The 26,914-nt window shown below is 47.5% G+C and overlaps 6 protein-coding genes across 7 annotated transcripts; 2 read left to right on the top strand and 4 right to left on the bottom strand.

Moving 5' to 3' along the window:
* Nucleotides 1-245: 245 nt before the first annotated feature.
* Nucleotides 246-26,914, bottom strand: LOC121591962 (neurotrophin 1). Its single transcript, XM_041913091.1, has 6 exons — nucleotides 26,766-26,914; nucleotides 19,533-20,258; nucleotides 5,954-6,873; nucleotides 2,252-2,392; nucleotides 1,978-2,133; nucleotides 246-1,877 (listed from the first exon to the last, which is right to left on the bottom strand). Exons 2-6 carry the CDS (start codon nucleotides 20,070-20,072, stop codon nucleotides 689-691), a joined length of 2,946 nt encoding a protein of 981 aa, XP_041769025.1. The 5' UTR covers nucleotides 20,073-20,258; nucleotides 26,766-26,914; the 3' UTR covers nucleotides 246-688.
* LOC121591964 (cationic trypsin-like) lies at nucleotides 9,430-10,483 on the top strand. The gene is made up of 2 exons (XM_041913093.1): nucleotides 9,430-9,539; nucleotides 9,631-10,483. The coding sequence occupies exons 1-2, from the start codon at nucleotides 9,503-9,505 to the stop codon at nucleotides 10,437-10,439; spliced, it is 846 nt and encodes a 281-aa protein (XP_041769027.1). The 5' UTR covers nucleotides 9,430-9,502; the 3' UTR covers nucleotides 10,440-10,483.
* On the bottom strand, nucleotides 11,077-12,151 carry LOC121591963 (trypsin-like). The gene is made up of 2 exons (XM_041913092.1): nucleotides 12,033-12,151; nucleotides 11,077-11,961 (listed from the first exon to the last, which is right to left on the bottom strand). The coding sequence occupies exons 1-2, from the start codon at nucleotides 12,067-12,069 to the stop codon at nucleotides 11,135-11,137; spliced, it is 864 nt and encodes a 287-aa protein (XP_041769026.1). The 5' UTR covers nucleotides 12,070-12,151; the 3' UTR covers nucleotides 11,077-11,134.
* On the top strand, nucleotides 12,397-13,359 carry LOC121591965 (cationic trypsin-like). Its single transcript, XM_041913094.1, has one exon. The coding sequence runs from the start codon at nucleotides 12,452-12,454 to the stop codon at nucleotides 13,295-13,297; it is 846 nt and encodes a 281-aa protein (XP_041769028.1). The 5' UTR covers nucleotides 12,397-12,451; the 3' UTR covers nucleotides 13,298-13,359.
* LOC121591967 (chymotrypsin BI-like) lies at nucleotides 13,880-17,101 on the bottom strand. Of its 2 annotated transcripts, XR_006004605.1 has the most exons (3): nucleotides 16,611-17,101; nucleotides 14,466-16,542; nucleotides 13,880-14,389 (listed from the first exon to the last, which is right to left on the bottom strand). XR_006004605.1 is itself a non-coding variant. In XM_041913097.1 (2 exons), the coding sequence occupies exons 1-2, from the start codon at nucleotides 14,820-14,822 to the stop codon at nucleotides 13,973-13,975; spliced, it is 774 nt and encodes a 257-aa protein (XP_041769031.1). In that variant the 5' UTR covers nucleotides 14,823-14,880; the 3' UTR covers nucleotides 13,880-13,972. The 2 variants fall into 2 exon arrangements, 1 of the variants encoding a protein (XP_041769031.1); XM_041913097.1 differs by lacking the exon at nucleotides 16,611-17,101 and having other exon boundaries at nucleotides 14,466-14,880.
* LOC121591966 (coagulation factor X-like) lies at nucleotides 17,365-18,402 on the bottom strand. The gene is made up of 2 exons (XM_041913095.1): nucleotides 17,968-18,402; nucleotides 17,365-17,894 (listed from the first exon to the last, which is right to left on the bottom strand). The coding sequence occupies exons 1-2, from the start codon at nucleotides 18,328-18,330 to the stop codon at nucleotides 17,427-17,429; spliced, it is 831 nt and encodes a 276-aa protein (XP_041769029.1). The 5' UTR covers nucleotides 18,331-18,402; the 3' UTR covers nucleotides 17,365-17,426.

Raw genomic sequence — 26,914 nt, 5'->3', positions numbered from 1 at the left:
ACAGTTGGGTTTTGAAAAGATGTAAAAAAAAATCAGAGTCGCATGACAAATTTCATAACAAAGTTCGAAACATTACAGATTTTTTTACAGAAGCGCAAGCGCTATAGAAAAAACTCCTTTGTTTCTTCATTGTGTCTAATACTATCAGAATGCATCTCACTTATATGAATCTAATAAGCAGAATTCTTGAACTTTTACATTAAATTTTCTTTCGCTCAACCAACATCAAAGACTATTTATTTTCATAATCACAGCGATACCTTTATTTGCTTCCAAATTTGGTCAAAAGTAACGCAATTTCCCCATCTAAATCTGCATCTTTCACCAACAGAAAGATGTATCATTGTCCCGTTCACTGGTACGAATACATTTGTCTACATTTCGATACCGAAAATGCGCTTGGCAAGGTAGCGCGTCGCTTTGTCAGCTCTGCTCATTTTTACTCCACTACTCCTCGTTCGGGTCAAAAGCGACGAAAAAAAAAACAAAAGCGTGATCTGGATTTTCTCCGGAGTGAACTCTTTCCTACAATTAATAGCTGCACTTAACACTTAACACTTAAACGCGGTAGGGTTGTTTGTTTTGTTTTTGTTGTTATAAATTAGCTAGCTCTCTAAAAGGGTTTCGGGCATGAAATCGTGTGAGTATTATGCTCCCCATGGTGTGTGTGTGTGTGAGTGTGTGAAGGTCAGTGAAACCGTGGCCGACCGGTAATGACCGGCTTCCAGCTGTTCAGTGAGGAGTGACTGTTCAGCCCAATCCGATCGATCTGCTCCTGCGTTACATCGGGCACTTCCTCCTCCTCGAAGAAATCGATGATCGGATGGTAGTTGTAGTTGATGCGCTGGTGCCCATTGGTCGACGTGACCGTGGTCGTGCTCGTACCGGCCGTGCTCGGTGGCTGTGGCTGGGTGGACAGCGGAACCGTCGGATTGACGGCCATCGAAGGTGTCGAAGGTTGTGATATACGGAATATGTGGGTCTGCTGTTGCTGCTGCTGCTGCTGCAACGTAGTAAGCGGCGGCTGGGCAGTAGTCTGCTGTCGACGGCGATGTTTTTCGATGATATTTTGCGCTTGCGTTTGGGGCAGCAGGTCCATCTTGCCCGGCGGCAGTACGGCGACCTGGTTGAGGCGCGAGTCCGTCTCGGCAATGCTCTGGTCGGCGTGATGCTGTACGGTGGCCGTCTTGCGCAACGGTCGCCGATTAGGTCCGGCCACGTTTCCCGCCCGCTTGAGCGTATTTTCGTTGGTGTAGTGAGGACCACGCTTGAACGGGATGCCGTACGCCAGATCGTTCGGCGGTGGGCTCAGATACGTGTCGAGGGTTGGTGGTGCGATAAAGTGTGGATGCTTCGGTTTGGAGATGGCCGGATGTTTCGGGGGCCGTTCGAATCGGGTTTTGCCCAGCCCGGCCCCAACCGGTCCTTGGGGTGGTGGTGGCTGCGGTGGCGGCACCGCAGGGAGATGTAGCGCACCCTCGTACTTTGGTGGCTTGATGCGCTGGAACCCGTTCGAGAACTGGTAGGCGATGTTATCTTCCGGCTCCTCCTCGTCGACCTGATCGAACTGGAGCGTCGAGTAGTGGTTGTGGTGGTGCTGCTGGTGGTGGTTGCTGTGCGTGTTGCGGATCAGGGTCGAGGCGGACTCGCTCGGGTCTTCGTGGATCTTCGACTTGAAGTCGCTGTTGTAGCTGGTGAGCGGTGGGAACGTTTCCCGGTAGCCGTCGATGTGGCAGGAGCAGCAGGTCGGCACTTTGAAGATGTCCACGTGCAGTCCCCGGGCGGCGTCCCAGCTGAGCAGGCGGTGGTAGTTGTAGATCTGCACGCACCGCGACCGGAAGTTGTCCGTCAGGTAGGTGCACGAGTCTTGTGGTGTGCTGGAAGAAAACAACAAAAAACAAAAAAAAAACCGGAAACCAAGTGAGAGTGAATGAAGAGTTCGTGCTCGGGTGGTCGTCACCATCGCTCTCGATTTACCTGCACTTCTCCAGCCGCAGCGTCTGCGTGTGTTCGCCCGTGTTGACGATGTACTTCCACTCCCCAGTGGCCGAACGGGCCTTCTGCGGTCGAGCGTACCGGATGATGCTGGGGCACATGCTGCCACCGGACTTGGATGGGTCATCTTCTCGCTTTCTGTAACGCGCCACGTGCATAATTTGGCAGGTCAATAATGAAATCGAAATCGAAATCTTCTATACGGTAGCAGCAGCTTCGGCTGCTTTCTACTCGAAAGTTGGACCCGGCTGCTTACCTCAGCTTGGTGTTGATGCCCTGCGCTATCTCGTCCGGCTCGTACACGGTGCGGTCCTGGGCGTTCGCCTTGTCAATGTACTCGGCCAGCAGGGCCCCGATGGCGTGCCGGTGACGCGTGATGCTGTACATAATCTCGGAGCTGCAAAAGAACGGTTTGAAGGAGAAGAAGAAGATGTCGCTCGATTAGCTACGGGTGAAAGTTGTCCAGCAAAGCCTCAAAAGGGGAAAGCCAAGCCCGAATTTTTCATTTTCCATCTGCTCCAAAACGGTTTTGGCATTTGTTTACTTCGCTCGCAGATGCAGCAGGGAAATCAAGGGCTACTTAAATTGGTGACATTCTGTGACACCTGGCAGACGGCAAGTGTCATCTAGTCGACGATTGCTTCGATGGAATGAGTACGCGATTTCGAATGGAGCGCCGCCTGGAAATCGCCATCGCCCTGAAGCTCGCCATGCAGGAAGTGAGAGTTATTTTATTACAGTTGGTGCGAAAAACACGGGTGAAGGAATTAAAATTTCCACCGTAACGATCGCACTACACCCTATCCCGCCATGTAACATAAAACCAATCGAAAGCATCTCAATCAGGCAGGCAGGCAGCCAGCGTTGGACTTGTGCGAGCACATTCGCAACGGTGTTGGCGCATTTACAACCTCGTCGGGAGGATGTCGGTGCCGCTGCTGTTTGTGCCGGTAAGCAATTCTGTAATGCACCCACCATCATCAGAGCGTGCCGGCACCATCACCGAAGTGTGTTGCCTTCTATTTGTTTTAAATTTTTTACACTACCGCGCAATCTTTGCTGTACAGCAGCAGCGGCATGCGTGCAGGAGTCGAACGCCGCAGATGTAAAACGATTATATTGGAACGAAGTGTAACAAACTGCCCAGCGCGGGGGCGGGTAAACAAAATATTGTTAAAATGAACGGTGCTCGGTCGGTTTCTAATGTTGTTCCCAACCGACACACACACACACACACACACACACACACACACACACACACACACACAGTGTATCCATGCGGTATCCGATTCCGCATACGATTCATCGCCCGAGCGGCGGCCCGATTGCGATCGAGGCTGGCTGGCTGTCATCATTATTATGCGTGTGCGTGATCGTCCATGTACGGTGGTTGGTAATGGGTTCGGGGTTTTTTCCACCCTCTTTGCGCCTGCAGAGGTACTCCGAGAAAGTCCAGCAGTCGGAAGTAGTGGTGGGCCCTTTTTTTTTGTTTTGTGTTTTTACACTCACGCTTTTGGGAGGTGGAGGGTTCGATGTCACGTTTAAAATGCAACGAATCGTTAGATCATACGCTGATACGCTTCGGGGGTGTTTGAAGGCATTTTGATACTCAATGTTGGGAAGGGTGAAAGAGGGAAATAGTGCCTTAAAGAGCATTTGGTGTTCGGATTTTGTTTTGTTTTCTACGTTAGAGCCTTTTCCTAGGTGTATATGCACTTCTCGATGTGCAACATACTTCCAATACAAAAATATCTTCTGTGAACTCTGAGTTATACGGTTAATACGTTCCCAAGATGTCGGAGTACCAAAAATATCTGCTTAGGATGAATTACTTTAGTATGAGATGATGGTTGTATATTCTGCTTAATCTATCCACCATAATTTATACACCGTCAACTTGCATGTTTTTAGTTTAGTGTAATAATGTTCATGTTACATTCAAGGTCTCAAATTGGAACTATTTGGTTCAAGAACTGAAAAATTCAAATAAGAAAAGTCGCGTATCATCGAATTCGAAAGTCGAGAACCAGATTCTAACTCGAGAACTGATGAAATAAAGCAAATTTTCGGTTAATAGTAACGACAATGAATTTACATTTTTAGAATCTTTTTTCTATCTGCTTTGTTCTAATTTAGTGGTTTCAAATCCCCAAGATCAAGGAATCTAAAAAAATTAACAATCTTTTATGATCGTCCAAGCGTGTGAACTAGTGTACTAGTACTTTCTGAGCACAATTTAACACCAAATATGAATTAAAGACATGGATATACAGTCCAAATGTAGCAGAACAGGGTTAGTTCTATGTTTTCCTGAAAGAAAACCTATCTGAATGTGTTTACAATCACAAAGAGTACACAAAAGTTTACATTGAATTACTCTAAATGTTTGTGCAGGTTTGTGGTTTGGTTTACTTATACAGATACTGAGCATTGGAGCTACATTAACCTATTGTTCAAAAGGTGTCATATTTTTATTTCTGCTGAAACACAGCTGTAACAGGGATGCTAACCAAATGAAACAATTTAAAAGATTAAGCAAAAATTGATTTAGCTACTCAACTATTTCATGTTTTTTTAAAAGGATGAATCGTTCAATATCTGGGCATTTCCCAAGCTTTGCTTTAATTGGACGATCTCCATGATATAACACAAATCGCACAAACACTACGTTAGCGATCATTATCAAACGTCAGGTTACATCAGGTAGAATATTCCAGAATCATTCATCTGATCCTATGATTCATTCAATCTTCCCGTACATTCTACAAAGATTCGCATTGGAAAGAAGAAACGCATACGCACGCACTCAAACCCCCCGGAATGACGTACGTGCATCCCGAGATGAAAAAATCCAACTCCCCCGCCCCAACCGTTTGACTGTGCTGGCAGTAGCAGCAGTCTAGTATGTTGAGATGCATCTCCAACACGCAGCTCAGCGCTTATGCAATAAAATGCAGTGCAATCGGGTGTTTTCGTTATTTCCGTTGCGCGGTTACTCAGCATCTCCCATCTATCAGCCCTAATTGATCCGATGGAGTTGCTTCTTCGAAGTAAATCAAGATCGATCGAATTAATCAGCGTGTTTTCCGTTTCATTTTCCACAAAAAAGCACTGTGTCCGTTCATCATTAGCTCGTACGAAGAAGGGATAAGTTACCCCAAGATGGAGAAAGTTAAGAAAAAAAGCGTAAACTAACGGCAGCTCGTGTGCTACAACAACATGGTCCCGCTCTTGGTATGGGTATAAATGACCTCCCATCATCAAAGCAAAACAACAAAGCGCGCTTGCGGAAATTATCGCTCACTCGCGGCCAAACGTTTGGTTGCGCGTACCCGCGTACGATAACGCTAATACCGCAGCGGCGATGGCTTAGGCGCAACGGCTTTTGCGCAACAAACAACGAACATTCCGCTGCAAAGCGTACCACCACCAGACATGGTGCAAACAATCGATCGCTTCTTGGTGCGGATCACACATATATCAGATCAAGGAGGGAGAGCATCCGAGTAACTCCATGATCGATCGGTTTCGGGAGGTTTTCGGTTACGCATCGTCGCGCCGTAATGGCGCACCAAGCGAGATCTGTCGACGTTTCCGGTCGATCAAACCGTTAATATGCGAATGCTCGTCACGTTCGTCGTACCTCAGAATGCCGTGCCGCGTGTCTGTGTGTGTGTGTGTGTGTGTGCATTCAACACCTTGTTTCGAGGCGGGGGGGAAGGGAGAAATGAGATCAAAGGCAAACCAATGTTCACGTTCGATTGGGTGAGATGCGCTTGGCTTCGGCTATTAAAGACTTTCTCCTATCATTCGATTGTTTTACAACTGTTTCACCCTCGGCCGGACAGAGCGCCACGATCTCGCGTGCTGGTGTGATCGAGTTTCTACTGCACGTGAGCTTTAAAGCTTGCGCAGATGGGGCGGGGTGTAGTTGAAGCGACAGCTCAGGTTCACTTACGTGGGATAGTTGGCGACCCGGATGCAAACACCGCCCGAGAAGTGCTCACACTTTTCACTCGGCTGCAGCGTGTGCAGTGCCGGCGGTCGCTGCCGGCCACCGATCAGCTTCTCCGCCACTGGGCCGGCGCCACCGTCAGCCGATGTGCCGTTGCCGGGCAGGGTGGATGCCGCACCACCGTACGCATCCACCTCCGTTCCGTTCAGCCCGGCGAAGGCTAGATCTTCGATTTCCTCCAGCGTTAGTCTGTGCTCCTCGGTGACGCTGGTGGGCGCTGCTTCCGGGCGGACCGTGCTCGCAGGCAGTACGCTGACCGCATTCGAGGACACTGGGCGCGACTGTTTGGGCGACACTTTGGGCAGGGTGACTGGGATTGGACCGTCCGATGCCATCGCGAGCTGATCCCGCTGGCTGCCGGTTGCGTTGAACGCGGTCATGTTGAGCTTACGCTCGTGGTACGTCATACGATCGTCAGAACGTTTGTCGTGCGTTTGCTGTACGTTGAAGCGGGGCAGTGCTTGGACGAGCTTCTCGAAGAAGGGCTGTGGTTCACTACGGGCCGAACGGCCGACTGTCTCTTCCTGGGTGGCGTTGCTGGCTGTCGCTTCTGTGGAGATGATCTTAACTTCAGCCGTATCCTGATCGTCAACCATCAACCGTCCATCCTTCAGGTCGGCGGCGGGCGGTGCTGCATCATTCATGCGAAACCCATGGGGCTCGGAGCGAATGCTGAAGCTACGGCGAAGCAGATGATTGGACAGGACACCTTCATCCTCCACCAGTGCCTTATCGGCCTGGTCCAGCTGCTCTTGCTGATCGTGCAGCAGGCTCTCCTTCTTTGCCACCGTGCGGATCATGTTGGCAATGTCGTAGACGAGCGGTAGAATCAGCTCCGGCCGGTTACCGAACATCGATTTGACCTGCAAAAAAAAAAGGTGGAAAAGAAATGGACGGTAAAACAGCAGCCGGTAATGGTTTCGACCCACATCCCCGGGCGACTCCCGTAAACGCACGCAGCCGTGTTCTAGGCTGTAGAATGTAGGCTGCAGTTGTTATTTCCAATCAACGGAATTTACCGAATTTGAGCACTAGGCCAGAGCAGTTAATAATAAACAAAGAAAAAAAGTGTGGAAGAAACCCCCGGTGAAGAAAGAACATCCCGATTCCGGTTCTTTTATGTGTGGCACAAGCGTGGTGTGGAATTCCGCACATACACTGAGGTGCCGGTTTTACCGTTGGAGCAGGTGGAGCCGCGCGCGTGCGCCTTTTTTTTTGTGTGTGGTTTGTCTGTTGCCTACTCGCCTCTATCGGTGCCTGTGCCTGTTTGTTAATTTGCAAAACCTTCAGCCTTCATTCCGTTCGTTCCGTTTATGCCATTTTTTGTACCCCTCACTCTACTGTGGCTTCAGCGAATGAATATTCAACGTACGGAGTAGCTCACCGCGGGAACTGCACAGAACATTAATGATGCGCGCTTGTGCTTCTGCCGCTTCCCTGGTGGGCGTGCGCTTTTGAATGTTTTTATTTTGGGAGGAATTTGCTACGGTGGGCGATGAATGTTTGATTTTTCGGAGGCTATTATTTGTGGATGAGTTTTCGTATTACAAACTCGAATTCAATTACGAGGTGTTTGTCAATGGTGATGATTTGAATGATCGGTTTGGCTAAATTGTCTAGAAGTACAGTTAGGATCTGAACAAGATGGTTAAGGTCACGCAGCTTGAGCAGTGAGAATGCATGTTGAGTTATGCTTAAGATTCTCTTTAATTAAGTTGGTTCTGTTGGTTTAGAATCCAATCTGTACTAGCCTGTCTGACACAACACCTGTTTGAATGATATTAGTCAGGTTAAGAAGTCTGTAAAGAGATCACCGTTTCCACATGGGTCGTTAAAATGAAATTAGGAAGACTTTGTCCGTAATCAGTTGTTGTAAATAACTTTTGAAAAACATTAAAAATTCACGAGAGATTTAAATGAAGTAAGAATTGCTCATCTTATTTGTAACTGGCAGCTTAGCTTGGTGCATATTTCAATATATCAGAAGGTATGAAAGACAATCCAGTCTACTTCAGCTAGTGAACAACTCAATAACATCAACTGTAATTATGTATTGGATAGGCTTTTAGTTGTACTTGCCAATATTATGATTTGCATGTATACTATCATCTTTACTTACAAGATTCATTATCTTCAGCAATCAAGGTAAAATCTGAGCTAGCGCATGTGTTTGACTGCAACTATATCGCGCAGGTCAGTTCTTCCGATTTCTAAATATCAAAACTATGCTTTCTTCACTTGTCTATTGAAGTTTGTTTCTGTATGGTCATCTTTTGATTCTTCTCAGTGTCATATTCACATATTGTAAAAGGTTTGTCAGATATTCAAAACAATATTTGATCTTACTAGAAACGGTGTAATTAGCTTGATAACACGTACCATAGCACAATAGCATTCTTTTTTTGCCTTGCAAGCTATAGGACAGTTTAAGACTGTCAATGCCACCAATACAGAAAATACAGATTGTAGAATGTAATGTACACATTGTTCATAGAAAATACTGCCATATCTGTTCTATACCGTATATTAGAGGATAGGTTAAGTTGAGAGGACTACAACATTCCACATACATTCCGATTTCCAATTCGTAAGACCAGAAGATCATGTAGCATTGTTCTACGTTCCTTAACCGAGTAAATCCGAGATTATACATCCGTACAGATACGCACAATACGGACAATATCTCGTCCATAAACGTACCAATATGAGTAATTGCAGGGTGCTAATTTAGTATACCCCTTACGGCCCTGTTTGAGAATAGGGTTGTACAGAGCTGTGGAATTGAATAGGGAAGACATCGACAGCTTCTAGCGTCGATATGCTCTCTGTTTGTCCTAATACTTTGTAAAAGATCTCATACCGTAATACCTCATGAAAAACCGACGCTGAGAGCAACTTCGATCATCGATCAAAATACGAGTTAATTCACGTCGTCGGCGCGCTGTGAGCTGATTAAGATTGGCATGTAATTTCCTCTACCGTATGCAGTCTGGTACAATAAACAATGCTTCTCCCAAAAAATACTATTGCGTAAGGAAAATGAGACGGTGCATTCGCAACCACGGCATTCTTATCCTTATCATGCCGGTCTATTAATCTACTGCCACAAATTACCGCCGCTACCGGTATATCTAATCAGCCGAAGCTACGGTCTGTTGTGGTGCAATACCGACCTGCCAAAAACAATCAGTGCATCCTCCCGTGTTGGGTTGTGTCGGATCTCCCCCTTACAAAACAACAGGAAGGACGGACGTTTCGTAACCAGCGTGCGTGATGTATGCACAATCACTACCGACTGCTATCAACGGTTGGCAGACGGAAGGAGATTTGCAAGATAAAAGTAATGTAATCCGTTTCCTTCGTTGATTGGTATTGGTTGGTATGGGTTATCAAAAGAGGAGGAAAAAAAGCCGGGCAGCAAACGATAAGACGACGTCCCGATTGAATACTGGCAGGTTTCTCGCTTTAGTATCGATCTAGCGTTCGGTAGCAATGCAGTGGACAGTGTTTGTAGTTTGTTTGGCAGTTGGTAAGTTCCTCGGGCACTACTCTAAACGATCCTCATGATGTGACCTTTCACTTGAATGTCTTTTCTTCCCTTCTCTCTCTCGCTCTGCCAGCCCTCCCGTACATTCGGGCAGATAATGTTGTGCCGGAGGATCGCTCACCCCGACTGATCGGCGGTACGAACGCACCCTGGGGCCAGTTTCCTTCGGCCGTCTCGATTAACACCACCTTCAACCTACACTGCGGCGGTGCAGTTGTCGACCGCCAGCACGTCCTTACCGCGGCTCAGTGCGTGTTCAATGCCAACCAGCGGCTAATCGACCCGTACTGGATCACCGTCCGGGCCGGTGACATTGCGCTGGCCCCGGTCGGTGCCCGCCGTCAGACGCGCAAGGTGTCGCACATCTTCGTCCACCCGCAGTTTAACATTCGCACGCTCGAGAACGATGTGGCGGTGCTGAGGTTGGACCGTCCGTACGACCTACCGTCCAACACGATCAATCTGGCTAATAGGACGCGCCGGATCGTACCGAACGGTGCCAACTGTCAGTTTGCTGGGTGGGGTGCATCGACGGCTGCCCTTAATGCGCCGGTCAATGTGCTGCAGCGCTTCCTGCCGATGACGGTGAACGATCGCGATATGTGCAATCAGGCCAACATGCATGCCGGTCGGTTGCTGGAGAGCCATCTATGTGCAGGCAACACGGGCGGATCGAACAATGCTGCTCCGTGCAACGGGAATGCCGGTACTGGGCTGTACTGTGAGCGGGCCCTGGTCGGTACGCTGTCGTTTGGGTTGAACTGTGGCGCTGCCAACAATCCGCCCGTGTTTACGCAGGTGCGATTCTACAACGATTGGATCGAACGGCAGTTTAACCAGACGCAGGGACAGCCGGCCGGATGGACGCCGGCAGTGTTGTAAAGGGTGGGGGCTCAAGAGATTAATAAAGAGGCAAACAGGCTGAAGATCGTTTGTGTAGCATTTTTTTCATGGGATTCATCTCTGTTGGAGTTGGAGATGCGAAGTGATCTTCAAGAGAAATCATGAAACGATTGTCAACGAAAGTGATGACCTTAACAATGATCCTAGGTCCTAGACCTTATATCTTTTTTGGAATAATTTAGATCCTTAGTTCCAAAGTTATTGTGTGGAAACCGATTGTTTGCAACCAAAAAACATGGAAGTCTCTCAACGATGAACCTCAAAGGAGTGTGCAGCTGAGAGCGGCATTCTTCGTAGGTACAGAAACTAAACGTGTTGCTATGGAGTATCCAAGACATCAAATGATGAAATATGAGCTGCTTTGATCGGTTCTCGTAATATATTTGTTTGATCCTTCATCTCAGAAGTTTTGGCCAGTTAAATCGCAAATACAGCGTGGGAAACTGCACCGCAGGAAGACATTGAAGAGACGTCTGAACGTTAGAGAAAGCATTCATCTTCAAGATACTTTTAGTTGAGGAGGCACAATCTATGTCTACTCCTACGCTGATTTTATTGATCTTGTGTGAAATATAAGACTTATTCCCTAATGCAGAGTAATTCCCAACAAGATTGCTTTACAGTTTAAACTCGTTCGCTTTATTCTCCAAAATGCTTTCCAAAACCACAAACACTTACATCACCGGAATCGGCGAAGTACCCCCGAGCGGAATATCCTGCCGCGAGAACTGCTCCCGAATCCAGGGCAGATAGTACCGGATCTGCGTGTACACGCCCGGGTTGTTCGCCTGTCCGCAGCCCAGCCCCGTCGACAGAATGCCGGCGAGACGACCCTCGCAGAACAGTCCCGTACCGAGATTGCTGGCACAAACGCCCGGCCCCGCATTCGTCGCCCCGGCACACACCATCGACTCGCGAATGTTGCCCAAATGTACCGCCAGCCCATTGCACGTGTCACGGTTCAGGATGGGAGCGTTGATGAACTGCTGCACCGGTGTGGCCGTTCCGTTGTTCCAGCCCACCACCTGGCACGGTTGGCCGTCGAAGGCGATCTCCTCGTAGAACTGGGCAAAGTCCACGTTCGGCACCGGCACGGCCGGGAAGAAGAAGTTGGAGCTTGTGCGCAGCACCGCAATGTTGTGCTCGAACGTGAACGGATTGTACTGCGGGTGGACGTACACGGCAGTGATGCCGATGCGCGGTGCGCCGAAGTTCAGCTGCAGCATACCGGACAGGATGTTGAGCTGGTTCGCGAAGAGCAGCGTGTTCTGGGGCGTCAGTACGCAGCGAGCGGCCGTTAGCACGTGGTTCTCGTTCAGGATGACGCCACCGCAGAAGGCGTTGTTCGGTGGGGCTGGCAGCCCCACGGCAACGATCGAGGGAAACTGTCCATTGACGGCGTTGGTGCCGCCGGCAATGAACGGTAGGAACGGTTCGTAGCCTTCCTCTTGTTCGGCAAGCGTGTACCGCTGGCCGCTGACGGTGGTGGCGAGCAGAAGGGCTTAAACGAGAGAGACAATTCGTTGGAGATCGATGCGCGTTTTGTGTGGAAAGCTTTTGATGAGAACCTACCCAGCGCCAATAGGGAGTGCACGGTGGTATGTTTCATGATTGCGATGCGCTGCGAACGGACACTTGCAAGACACTGGGCTAGAAAGCCTTCCAACGTTACTGTAAACTCCCGATTGCACTCGTACTATCACAAGATATCGATCCTCGCGTGGTGAACTTCAGGGAAATGAAATGCTGAGGAGGAGTCTGTCGGAAGTTACCGGAAATTGAGATTAAGGTGTCTATTATCTCGCCGCCGCTTGCAGACCTCGTTCGAGCAGCTCAAATACCTCGATAAGATAACCTGATTTATGTGTCAGTAATCAGTGATTCATGGACCCGTGTCATTGCCTACGTCCGTTGGCTTGCTTAAACGTAGAACTCCCCGTCCAGCGGTCAGTTAACGTTCAGCATCAGCACCGAACGGACCAAAAGACGGAATGGCAAAGTTTGCACTAGTGTTAGCGTTCTTGGCGCTGCTCGGCAGCACCCAGGCCCTGCCCTCGGACGAGGCGGGCCCACGCGTCACGGGCGGCACGGCCACCCTGCTCGGCCAGTACCCGTCGGCGGTCATCATCGAGACGCCGTACATCCCCCAGAACTGCATGGGTACGGTGGTGAACCGGCAGCACGTGCTGACCGCGGCCAGCTGCGTCATGAACCCGACCACCTTCGTGATGATCAACCCGTTCTGGCTGCGCGTCATCGCCGGCGACATTAACATCGTGCCGGTGTCGACGAGGCGCGAGGTGCGCCAGGTGATCCGCAGCTACGTCCACCCGAACTACAACCGGCTGACGGACGGGAACAATCTGGCGGTGCTGCGCGTGGATGTGCCGTTCCCCGAGTTCCACAACACGATCGAGCCGGCGCTGCTGAATGCGCGCATCCTGGCGGACAATACGCAGTGTGTGTTTGCGGGCTGGGGCGCCACCCAGAACCAGGTGACGGCGGTCGTGCGTCCGAATCAGTTTGTCGTTACGCAGCCCATCCTGGCGACGGTTTCGTGCAATGCGGCGAACGTGCACAACAACCGGGTGCAGCAGACGATGATCTGTGCCGGTGCGCTTGCCCAGAGCCAGAATGCGGTGTGTCGCGGTAATATGGGCGGTGGGCTGTACTGCAATGGGCGGCTGACCGGTGTGCTGGCGTTCGGCATGGGATGCGGTGTCGCCAATCAGCCGGGCGTGTACATGGACGTGCGGCAGTACACTCAGTGGATCGAGACGCAGTTTACGCGCACGGACAACCCGCCACCGGGCTGGACTCCGCCGCAGCCATTGTAAAGCGGGGGGGGATGGGGATTTGATGTTCGAATAAAACTGCTGCTTGTTTGATCGTTGGAAAAGGGTGTTTTAGGGGTGTGTGTGTTTACATGAGCATAAAGTAGCGGATTTTCTATTTGTGAGTGTGCTATAAATGTTTGCCTGTAAGAGTTCCATTTTGCTTCTGTTTTATCTGGAAGGGCAATTTAGAAGTTGATCTCGTCAAATAACAGCCAAGTTCATACTCTGGGGAATCAAAGCACGATGATCTGCGTGAGAATCAAACCACGTTCGGGCTTGCAGTAGTTGGCATGTCTGATAGTAGACTGTTGGACCGTCGCTTACGGATTGGCTATGCAGAGGTGTTTGATTTCGTTCGGTAGTTTGATCATTTGATGACTTTGCTTTCAGTTTGCATTTTACTTCAATTGGAAATCCATGATAACTATCAGTGCCTTAAAATATGCTACAAAATTATAAAAATACCTTGGTGATGTCTGGCAACTAGATACCCAACTTGGTGCTATAATTTCTTTCTCTCTATCTTGATTTGAGCTACTTAATAACGTAACAATTATTATTCTATTAAATTCGACACACATATTTAATGTTAGCTAGGCTGGGCATTTATTACAAATCACTTGAAAAACAAATGTTGTAATTGAAAGGTACCGTCTGTTACATGTGTTTCTTCCCTCAATAATCGTTCGGATTCCATCCTTCCGGCATCGGTTGCGTACGAATGAGCTGTTGCTGTATCCAGTGCGTGAAAAACCGTACTTGGTTGAAATGAAAGCGTCTTATTTGACCATCACTAGCAGTATGGGCTGCGATTGCCGTCAACTCTCCGTCGCAGAACATCGAATCACCTTGCAACAGGCTGTCACTGATGGTGATTTCCTCAGTGCAAATGTCACTTTCATCTCGAATCCACAGGAAACAACAATCATCGCAAAGATTTCGATTGCGAATCTGTATATTATACGCTTGCAGAACGGTGCTGCCAGTTAAAGTCGTTCTCACAACATCACACTGATGCCCTTGCGGTGCGATGCGCATCCGAATGTGTACCTCCTCAATGGCGTTGCTCGGCAGGTGAAAGGGCTCGGCTAGCTGTAGAGACAAACACCCCAAAAGCCTCTCAATCCCATTAGCACTTTGAATAGCCGGAACTGTGACTGTTACTTACACGTATAATAGCCACATTGTTATCGTTTGAACGAGGGCGGAAGTTTTCATGCACGAAAATGTGCTGCGCCACGCGGGTCTGCTGAGTGACGACCGGATTGGGAACGGACAGATCTCCTCCAACGACTTGCACTAAAGGGGCCGGATAAATGTTAGCCGCCCCGTCGGTCATGACGCAGGTACCGGACGTCAGGACGTGGTTGGCGTTGATCACCGTGCCAATGCATCGCTGATCGCGTGGAGTACTGACAAACACTACCGAAGGATATTCACCAAATCCTACGTTCCGAACGACGGTTTGGGCCAAACTACTAACAATGGTGCCGAGGAGCACTATTGTAACGCACGCAGTCTTCATAATGATGTCTACACTGTATGGCTAGTTACAGCAAACTGAAGGGGAAGTTTGGTAACAGATAGCTTTCGGTTCGATAAAATCTATAGCTGGGAAACTGCTTATCATAGACATGGCATTCAAGTTAAAACAGATATCGTTATGATTTAAAGTTCACAGTGTTTGCTTTGTTTTACTTATCATGTAGGTTAAAATGGTAAGTGTAAAGTGTAAACGGAACACTTGGTACGGCACAAAAGCAGCTTTCTAGTGTCACACACAGCCTTTTAATCCTCAACTGATTCCCAGTTTAACTATTTTGTGATTCAATCTGTTCTGAAGTATCTTTATCCGGTATGTTTGGAGGTCCCGTAGGTCCTTCGAGCTACTGAAGCAATGCGCAACGACAGATTGTTGCAGGGCTCTATAATTATCGCAAAAGTCTCGTTGGTGCTACTCTCTGTGCTAAATGCACACATTTCGCTGTGACTAAATCGTGGTGGATGACGTAGTGATAGCACAAAATGTATGCTGTTTGAGTTCGTATCGAGCCTAACATTAAGCGCTTTTTTTAATTGCTTTCTCCAAGTTTATGCTTTTGTGGTCATGTGGTCTGCTGTCTCGTTAATGCTAATAAAACGACTAAACACTGTAGCAAGACTGCTTGATAATATGTCTGCACCAGATACCAAAAAAAGGAAGATTAACAAATATTGTTACCATTAGTTTGCGGGTTGACCTGCCATGGATAGCAACGGTTATTACTCACTGCTATTATATCAATTTATAAATTAGGTAGGTTTTTCTGAAGTTAGTGAAAAAACCCGTGCCCAAACACTACCGAAGGATATTCTCAAAAACAACGTTCCGAACTACGGTCTCGGCTTGACCCCGGTAGCCAGGCATGGCTCCAAGCAGAACAATCGACGAGAGCATTGCTTTTCCCATGACATCGACACTGTATGAGTAGTTGCTGCAAACTGAATGATTATTAGTAGTAGAATGGATTTGGTAGTAATTCGCATTTGGATTAATAACATCGATAGATGGGAAACTGCTTATCATAGAGTTTACGGCTGTACGAAAGTTTGCCGATGGCGAGCAAAGTGCCTTTTGATTGCTAGTCATAAATTAAAACTCTTGTGGTCAAGGAACCATACCCTAGTTCAGATAAGTTAAGATGAGCGTCTGCTGAAAGGTCAGACGAAACCGTTTCCTACACAAAACATGCTTCCCTCTTAAATACTATTTCAACAACTAGGGTGCACCTCAGATTAAATTTATTGTTTTTCGTATTTTTTTATTGTTATTCATTATTCATCGTTATTTGCACGCCATTTGGACTCCATCCTTCCGGCATCGGTTGCGTACGTATTAGCTGCTGTTGTATCCAGTGCGTGAAAAACCGTACTTGGTTAAAATGAAAGCGTCGTATTTGACCAGTGGAAACAACGGTGGCCGCGATAGCCGTCAACTCTCTGTCACAAAACATTGGATCGCCTTGCAACAAATTATCAATGATGGTGATTTCCTCAGTGCATATGTTACTTTCATCGCGAAATAATTGGTTACAACAACTATCGCAAATATTTCGGTTGCGAATCTGCACATTGTAGGCCTGCAGAACGGGGTTGCCCGTTAAAGCCGCTCTCACAACATCACACTGATGCCCTTGCGGTACGATGCTCATCCGAATGTGAGCCTCCTCAATGGCGTTGCTCGGCAGGTGAAAGGGCTCGGCAAGCTGTGAAGATGGGGCATAGATTGTTCAACATAATCCCACTTGCACGCTGCTGTTTGCTTGGTACTTACACGTATAATAGCCACATTGTTATCGTTTGAACGAGGGCGGAAGTTTTCATGCACGAAAATGTGCTGCGCCACGCGGGTCTGCTGAGTGACGACCGGATTGGTAACGGACAGATCTCCTCCAACGACTTGCACTAAACGGGCCGGATAAATTCTAGCCTGTCCATCGGTCATGACGCAGGTACCGGACGTCAAGACGTGGTTGGCGTTGATCACCGTGCCCATGCATCGCTGATCGCGCGGAGTACTGACAAACACTACCGAAGGATATTCACCGAATCCTACGTCCCGAACTACGGTCTCGGCTTGAGCCCGGCAGCCAAGTATGGCTCCAAGCAGAACAATCGACGTGAGCACTGCTTTTCCCATGATGTCAACACTGTTTGACTACGGTCGTCGGACTGAAGTGAATTCGGACAATCTTGCATTGCTTTAGCTGCCTGAACGCACCTAACTGTAGTCAAAAAGTGAAACACTTTATCATAAACGTTCCATGTCAGGTGCGCTAATCCCAACTGTTCGGTTGTATCGAGCGATAAGGTTAGACGAAGTTCATAGTCTGATATCGCATTTCAACGAATAGAAACAACACAGTTTGAGGAACGAAACACAACAAAATGTCTGACTTTGTGGATTTCGAGTCAGATATCATCTAATCACTAAAACATCACACGATAATGTTACTTTTTACCTTGGCATATGGAACTCGAGCACGAACGCGGAGCCAAAGCACTTGATCAATGTGGGACAATTTTGCTAGTAAACCGTGCAAGGCAAAAAACAGCTTTATTGTATCTAAAACTTCCTCCCCTGCTCCTGCTAGTACTCTACCGGATTCCACCCGCCCGGCATCGGTTGGGTACGATTCAGCTGCAGGTGTATCCAGTGCAGGTAGAACCGCACCTGGGTGGATACCAGATTCGGTTGATTCTGCGGCTGCGGCTGCCCGGTCACCGGAGGAAGAAACACGTACGACTGAATCGATGTCAGCTCACCGTCACAGAACATCGGATCGCCCTGCACGACACCGATCGTGGTGGTTGTGTACGTGCAGAGCGAGTTTTCCTCGAGCGTGAACTCGGTGCGCCGTTCCGCCGCACACACATCCCGGTTGCGGATGTTCACGTTGAACGCCTGCTGGCGTGGCATTTCCTGGCTGGGGTTACCCTCCGTGCCGGGTGCCCTGTACCAGGTCACCACATCGCACGGATGTTGCTCGGGCACGATGCGCATCCGTATCACGGCCTCCTCGATCGCATTGCTCGGCAGGTGGAAGGGTTCGGCAAGCTGTGCGGCGAGAAGAGCGACAGAGAGCTACATTGATCGACGACGATCACACACACTGCCTGGCACTACTTACACGAATAATGGCAAGATTGTGCTCGTACGTATGCGGTCGGTAGTCTTCGTGCACAAAGATGTGTTGCCCGGTGCGCGTCTGCCGGGTGATCGCGGCCGGCGTCACACTAATGTCACCGCCAATCGCGCGCACCAGCCGGGCCGGGAAGATGCGCATCCGATCGTAGCTAAGCACGCAGAAGGCGGACGTCAGCACGTGGTTGCTGTTGATGACCGTGCCGAGGCAGAACTGATTTTCGCGCGGCGTTTTCACCCGCACCACCGAGGGAAACTCGCCCCAGATGGTGTCGCGGAGCAGGGTTGGCGTTTGGGCCTGGCTGCCAATGAGGCCCACCAGCAGGCAGAGAAGCACACACTTGACCATGTTGGACGCGGTCGACGGTCACGGACAAACTGAAACGTTGCGCACCAATCGACTGCCCTTGGAAGGTGAGCTGTGCCGGGAAGACTACGACTACCTTGGGCATGCCAAGGGTGAAAAAATCGGCGTACATTACTTTCATTACCAGCTGATAAGCTACACCGACAAACAGATGTGCAATGCACTGGGGACTGCCGGGTGCTCCTTCCACTGCACCGAAAATCCCAATTAAGCATGCGGTATTAGCGAATATTTCACCACACCACAATATGTGGCAAATGAATCAGAAAGGTGATGTGTGTATTTTTTTGAGTGTGCATTACGGTAGAAATATGGCATCATGTCAGACAGATAATACACTGTAAATCTTCAGAGAAGCAGTAGAATTTTGAGACTTAAAATTTGGTAGAATGGTAAAGTACATAAAGTATTGTGTAGTTTTAAATTTTGAACAAAAATTATTTTTTTTATTAATATAAAGGGATCAACAGAAGAATAGAGCACAATGCAGAGACTTCGGTTAGAACAGTAAAATGAACAGTAAAATGATTCAAATACAATCGTATCGGTTGGAGGAAGTTCGTAGACTTTAATTTCGACGCGTCTTCTTGGACAAAAAAGCATCCTACTGACAAGGAAGTTCGTTAAAAGAACCATACTCATGGTTGCAAAATATGTATATGATGGTTTGTTTCCGATCTGATTTTAAGGTTGAGTAGCTATTTGATCACTCTTGTGCCCCAAAATTAATGCAAAGCTAACATCCCCTCAAGCAATTGATTGCATTTATTAGTTGAAAATAAAGGAAATAACATCCCAATCGACGTGATAAACGAATAATATATAACCTTATTCGTTAAGTCATTTAACGAAGGCAAGATTTCGGAAAAGATACCTAAATAATGAAAAGTGTCGTACGGAAATCATTCTTACTAGAAGATGAAGGCAAGTGCATTAACCGATTAGGATCATGTGGTCACAATCCAGTGTAGTTTAGACCCGATGCTGAGATGTAACAGAAATGTCTCGTTTGAGTCTTGTCGCATGGTGGCGTAATAAGTGCAAATGATTGCAGGAAGAGTGGTCGATCCGCCGTCAGTGCAAAGCCCCTCAATGATTCATTCTTAGTTATCACAAAAGCAAAGATAATATCCCATTCCCACCATTACGCTGCAAAACTTTGCCGTTCATCCCTTTTGACTCACCTGCTCCAGCGACAGTGTGTGGCCGTCGCGCGAGTTGACCTGCGCCGTTATCAGCGCGGCCAGTGTCGACTTTTGCGTCTTGGACATCACCTTCAGCAGCGGCAGCACCTCGCCAAACTTCCGCTGAAACTCCCGGTTGGCGAACGCTTTCAGCATGATGCGCTTCATGCGCTCCGCCTTCCGCTGGAAGTCCATGGCCGGGCCCTGCTCGACAAAGTCGACATCGTCCATCACCTCGAAGCTCGTATCGTCGTCCTCCATCAGGAACGGTTCGCTCGCGTCCAGCTGGCTGGCGTCCGGCGCAGACGCTGGTGGCGGTGGTGGTTTAGCGTAGCTGATGATTTTGTGCGACGGTTGCATCTGCTGATCGGTCCCGTCGTTCACGTAGTAGTACTCGTCGTCCGCCTCGTCCTTGCCATCGTCCAGCTCGAAGTCGGGCAGGCCGGAGTCGGTGGACGCGAGTGCGGCACGGTTATGATGGAGCAGTACACTTGCCCAAAGGACAACGACCACCAGCGTTAGCTTAACGCGCGATTGCATGATGTGGTGATGGTGGTACGTGGTTTTCACTAGCACTGCACTGCGGTTTCCGTATGTTCTGTCTAATTGTTGTTTGCTGTTGGTTCACTTATCGATGTACCGAACGGTCACGCGAGGTGTTTGAGCAGCCGACACATGCTCGCAAACGAGCGGTTCACGAAACTTTATGTTCACTTTTGCGGTGTGCTGTATCAGGATGCGTAAAGAGATGTTTATGTTAAGCAGGTGAGCTTGTAGATCTTCTACAAGAAAGTCTGTAGTATTTAATTTACCGTAGAAAATATTCAACAAGCTTTACCAGTGAACACCGATAGGTGTAGATAGACGGAACATAAAACAAATAACTTAGATACATTCGAGAAGTTCAAAAGCCAAACGTTCGGATTATATCCTATAAGCTTATTGTTTAAATAGTTCTCTGTGTAAAAGAAGAATCAGTAAAGTGAACCAATATGAAGTAGGCTGAGTAAACTTAGAAAACCGAACTAATGCAGTTAACTGTCGGCAACAAAAGCTCAGTGATGTCTTGTCGTCAGAGGAGCAATAACTCCCTATTAACAATTGTTACATTCATCGGGCAAATCTATTAACACTTACAGATGGTATGCAATTTTCTAGCCAAAAAACGTCAGAAAAGTCCACAACAGCTCATGCTAAAATGTAAACAAATTCATCCTAGCCGTAATTCATATGCCGTCAGATATTTGCAGTACTTCAGATAGTTGTTAACCAATATTTAAAAAAAATCTTTACGTCCTTAGAAACCAAAGATCACAACAAAAAGGCCTGGTTCTGACAATTATTCTTTGTTGAGTGTTGAAGAATAAGTTCAAGATAACCTGGCTGGGCCAGTGTGTGACCTAGAAGAAGGAGCAACCGATCATCCGATCACAAGGCACTTCAATAAGCTGGACTTTGGACATATTCAATAGGGGCATACACACAATAGCGTTTGAGCACCAAATGACGTTAAAATATCTCATTTCAAGAATCATTTATCTGCACAACATACAAAAAACATCATATTAGACTAACAAATGTTTTAATTATTTTGAACAATATTGTAGAATCTGAGTATTTGTCATAGTTGGTGTCGTAGGACAAAGTCACATGTTTTGTTCACATTCAGTTAATTCGGTGAGTAAGTACAGGTCACACAGTGGCGGATCTAACGGTAGGTGGACTAGGCGGTCGCCTGGGGCCCCGCCGATTTAGGGGCCCCGTAGATTGCCATTCTATAGTATGCCGTATGGACAGAGTACTAGCGACAAGGGCCCCAAGGCTGGCGAATCATCTGCACCCCCCCCCCCCCTCCCCCGCCTCGCCCCAACAACATTTACCATTTACAGGGGGCCTCAACTCGTCTTTCCGCCTAGGGCCCCCGATACCCTTAATCCGCCACTGAGGTCACAGCAGACTATTCTAACAAATTGCTAACAAAATTTGAAGAATTACTGTTGTTCTGTCGTAATAGGATATTATCAAGTATCTCAAATTTGTCCAATCATATTCTTAAATTCTTTTTATGTTTTCTAACATCGTTTACAACGGACGCAAGGGTAATGGATGTTTTGAAACAGTAATTGGGCTTTTACCTAAGTTACTCAGGCAACAGACGTCATTGATCAAAGACCGCCTTCTTCTCATTATTATTATTCAGTGTAAGATTATTACACTCTAGGGCTAGGGTCTAGGGCTACATTATCTGCACTAATGGTCTTTAGGCTATCAGTGGCTTAATCACTTTTCCCATATAGTAGAATAGTGCGTCCAGTCTTAACCTCTTGTAATAATCTTGATTACTTATTGGAAAGCTCGCAGCAGGATATGATATTAATATAACGAAGCGACACAAGGGAAATATGGCATGATCACTAGCCACTTCATAAACGCACTTTCAGTGTGTAATCCCACCTGCTATCAACCCGTTAGTCCCCAATAGATAAAATTGTTTTCGCATTCCTTGCTTCTGTGGCGTTATTTACTTTGTGTGAAGCATGACTGAAGTTTTCTCCACTATCGTTGGAGCTCCAATTATTCATACCCAGGTCCTGGCTAGAGTAAACTTTCATCACCTCGCAAGACCCAGTTCCGTCGGTAGGCGGAATTGGTTCACCGTAATCCCACTCCCAATTAACACCCCGCCCTGAAGCAACAAACTCAATCAAGTTCGATCAACGGAGCAGTCTGCCAGCGGAAGCAGTCACACTTTCGATTCCAGTGTCGTGGCACAGTGATTTGTCACACGCATCCGATTACCATTGCCCGAGATACCGCGATATGGGTGGCAAAAACGTAGACGAAGCAGGTTGGCCGTACTGTCACGACACTACGTTGTTGCTGGCCGGTAAAAACTGTGGCCAAGCTTAACAGTTTTCCCGCAGTTCCCCACACCCTCCCCAGAAGATCAAGCGAAACCTAACCTACCCCACACGAAACCACACCCGTCCGTTGCGTTCCCCTTGCCCGCCGACGGCAATCGTATCGTTGACATTTGCCTGTGCCTTTTGGTGGCTTTCTAATTGACGCACGCAAAGTCTGGCGGGCGTTGGTTTGGTTTTGCCTGGTACATGTGTTTTGCGGTTCCAGTCGGTTGATTTATTTTACAGGAAGTTATCGTAAAGTGAAAACTACTCGCACTCAAACGGTTAGTGAGGGCACATTTTCTGTAACATGCTGACAACAACCATTTTCTGGACGTACTGGATCTAGTTTGAAGATACTAGGGGCGACACCGTCGGTCCGCTATCATCACCCGCCGCCAGAAGCGCGCGTTACACAAACGTCGAATACACTCTTCCGGGCATGCCGGTTTTTTCTTCTTCCTCTTCTTCTTTTCCCCTCTATTTGCTTTCTGCACACGTCTCGGGCAAAGGGGAGGTTTTGGGGGTCTCCCACCGAAATTGAAGCGCCCGGAATGGAATCGAAAATTATGCGCCCGGCCAGTGTTGGTTGCGCAGTTTACGAGCGCCACAAGGTGTGCGCCAACCGTACGTGCAGTGGTGCAGAAGTACTTCCTGCTACTGTTGTTGCCGAGTGTTGGTGCTTTGCCGGGGCACCCAGTACACGCGGGCAGGTAATTCCCGCATTAGGATTGGGTAATTTCACGTTGGCTCAGTTCTGATCGTGAGCGGCGAAGGAGCAGCAGCGCACAAAGATACGGCGACCGCGCTTGATATGCAGTGCTTCCTTTACGTGAGCACGTTACGTACGGGTTTTTAAGGTGCCTGTCGGGCGGACTGTGTACGCTGGCAACGCAGGCTCGACAGCGCTTGGGGAACAGGGAGAGACAAGTGGGATTTGTTAAAACGCACCGGCCTTCTTCCTGCATCCTCTCGAGCGGGTCCGTTACGCGCTGGTTAGCTTGGGCCCGTTTTGCCCCGGTGAAAACCCCCGCCCTGGCTGTCGATTGCAGGTCAGGGTGCATTGGGTGAGGTTATTTTTTGTATTTGCGGGAAAAGGTTAAACCATGGGCGGGTGTACCGAGGAAGAAAGGTGTCGCACAAGATATGAACGATTTTTGGAAGAGCGATAGCGGCGAAGCACTGTAGTACTGATGCGATTGAAAGTGTTATGTGAGCGCTCTTTAACAGATGTTTTTTTTTGTTTTTGAATGTTTCATCATGATCACGATGATCTGCTGAGATTGGAACTAAAATTTGGACAGTTTGTGTTTGTTTGCCAATTTCTGAGGTTTTAATTTAGCCTGGTGCTTTCTGTGTTGTATCGAAAAGAGTTAGAAAATGTGTTGTAAGTGCTAGTGTCTTGATTTGGGGTGAACTTAATTTTCGACCTATTTTGATGCAGTTGGAATTCAGTCGTCAAGCTTTTCAACAAGCAGGGAAGTTAAAAAGTTGGTTGGTAATAAAACTAAGCAAATGTTTGTATAAAAGTCCAAACAAAAATTGACAAAAATCTTATCTAAAGGCTGTCTGTGAATTCAGATTGTGATGACTCGTTAATTAACAATGTCTTCAAGATTAATTGTTTCTTTAAGCTGAACATTTTAACGGTCCCATCAAAGCTACACATGCGATTTGGCTGCATGAGCCATTGGATACAAGCTTCCTGGGTTAGCCCTAGCAACATGTTTAATTAGTTTTTCGTAGTTGAATTTCTCTTTAAGCTGTACGCCCCATGTGATCATTTTTGTGAGACTTCTCTTTAAAGGATGGATTTTCATTTTCATTTCATTCATTCATATTCATTTTCAAAGTTTGAAAAAGTTCAACGAGCGTTAAGATTTCAATTTGATTATAGTACAATGATTGTTAAACTGATCAATAATCATTATGAGTTCAAATATTAATTTTTTGATAAAATAATCATGAAATTCAAGGCTTATTACATTGCATCATTATGGTATTTTCAACCAAAAAAATGTATTTCTTTTAAATAATAATGGTCTAACAAATCTTTCTGTATCATCTGTAGCATCATCATCACCCAAATTTGCCGTCAAAACATTATCATCAACGCAAACATGGGCGCCGATCCGGATGCAACATCTCACTCTCCGTACCGTCCTCCAACGCTTATCATCATCATCATCATCATCATTAGTTGCAGAATGTTAGCCATCAATGAGCCTTTTTATTTAACAACCCTTGCGCGCAACAAATGGCGCCTCTTGCCCGTTGCAATTTGTCGTGAGAATTAACCACACAAACCGAGAGATAGAGAGAGAGAGAGAGACAAAAAAGATCAACCCCTTTAGCACGGGCATTAGAAATGGTTTGCTCGGGGGAAAACAGAAAAGGGAAAAGCTCACCATGATCACCATGATGTACGAGAAGGGTTAGAGTAAGGGGTTTTCCGTCCCCCCTGCACCGCGTTGTGCGGCTTCTACCACGGGAAATAGCGCCATTTGCCCTCCGCACGGCATGGATGAACTAGCAGCACACGCATAATAGCATCCGAACCGAAGAAAGGTTGGAGAAAAAAAAACAACAACAACAACACCCTTTTCAATCCAATGGCAATAAACGCGAAGTGCAATGAACTTGAAAAATGCTAACCACCGGTTCAGTTCACCTGTTACCTGCCCCCCCCCCCCTCACCTTCCTGTCTCCCACGGACGGTACCAAGTCGAGTGCAAGGTGAATCGTGCTGACAGTGGCCACAGTCAGGCACACATAAACCGTTCCCAGGAAGGTGAAAAAGTGGTGAAAGAAACATGCGCGGACGCCTCAAGACGAAACGCAAGATTTGAACGGGAAATTAAGACACGAACCGACACAAAACACGGAGTTGACTGGGTGGCTGGCGAGTACGGTTGGGCGATCGCGGCTGGCTGTTTGACCGCTTCTGCTTCGCTCGTGTGGTTCCTAGCGCGGGCGCGTACGAAGGGTTTTTTTTTGGCAGGCAATCAGATTAAATGATATTTACGTTTGCTAGCCAACAGCATGAAAAAATGTTCGCATCGATGTTTGAAACGATAATGAACGGGTTTTTTTTTGTGTGTGTACTAATAGGTAGTGCTTTCGCTGCCTTCAAATCGTACGCTTGTTGAGGCTGATGGGTGAACGATGTAATGTAATTATTTAACGATTTGTTGTAAGATAATTGCCACACATAATTGAATCAATCAATTAGCAAATAGACAGTTTGATATTCTGCTGGAAACGTCATTAAACGTTTGAAAAGATCATTGAAATCAATTTCGAAATGAGTCGTTTGAAGGCTTTTGGATCAAATAATGTTCAGTTCAATTTCAAATTATTTTTACTAATAATTCTCTGTCAAGATAAACAATAAAGTACACCAAATAAGCAGTTAGTGTACGCCGTCCCATCTTAATCAACCTTTTCCATGTGTAACGCTTGCTCGCAGTAACATCTAACGGCCAAACCTTCGTGCTTGACCCACCCGCCCATTGACACATTTCCCAGCCCGAAATTTTCCGATCCGATCGTCATCCGGTCCATTTCGTCCGGTGGCTCAAACGTGGTGAATTACGGGTTTTTGCTGCTAACTGCACGTGTCTTTCGCTCGTTGCTTCCGGCCCGGCTTCCACCACAAGTGCCACCGCGCCTTCACTTTGCCATACTGCCGGGAGTGAAAAACAAACGAACGGGTGTTGGAGAAGCAACGAAATGAAGGAAAGCAAAAAAAAAACAACCACAGCTCCCTTCCATCGACTCCAATTTGGCACAGTTTTGCTTTGATTAACCTCATTTCGTTGCCTGCACCTGTGGGTGACCGTGACGTTGTTTGAGGGGGAAAGGGGGAAGAGCAGGAAGACGGGAAGAATGGGAGGCGATCACTATTGGTGAATTGTCGTAAAGGAAAGAGGCACCACTGTTTGATTTGTTTTTCGTAGCAAAAGCAAAGGGACCGATGGAAAAAGCGCCTGCTTGATTCGTTTTTGTACAGGGACTGCTCAACTGATCGTACGTTGCACTTGCTCACACACCGACACATGCAGATACTGAAACGCAATCGAACAAAACACAGCACTAACAAGCAACTTGCAACGGGAAATCCGGGAGCGTAAAAACCTGCCAGCTGGTGCGCATCCCTTATGCACCTTCAATTACGCGGCCGTCCCCATTCGGGCGTGAAATTTTAACGAGTCGTTCTTAAGCCTCGGCGAAGTAATACACAACAATGCCTGGTGCTAGGGGAATATCTCGAACGTTTGGCGTGAATGTTGGCTGGCTTGTTGAACAAAGTAATGAAACAATATTTAACCTCTTTATGCGTTAAGAAAACAACCAATCACTGTCACAACGGCACACAAGAAAAACACAACGAAGCTTCAACCACACAGAAAGTGCAAATGAAAGCGCACACGAAACTACGCACGCAACGCGACCGTACGGTTGGAAGTCTCGCACCAG

This window comes from Anopheles merus, chromosome 2L (genome assembly GCF_017562075.2).
Source record: "Anopheles merus strain MAF chromosome 2L, AmerM5.1, whole genome shotgun sequence".
NCBI classification, from domain to species: Eukaryota; Metazoa; Arthropoda; class Insecta; order Diptera; family Culicidae; genus Anopheles; species Anopheles merus.
This window is presented reverse-complemented; position numbering and strand designations above follow the sequence as displayed.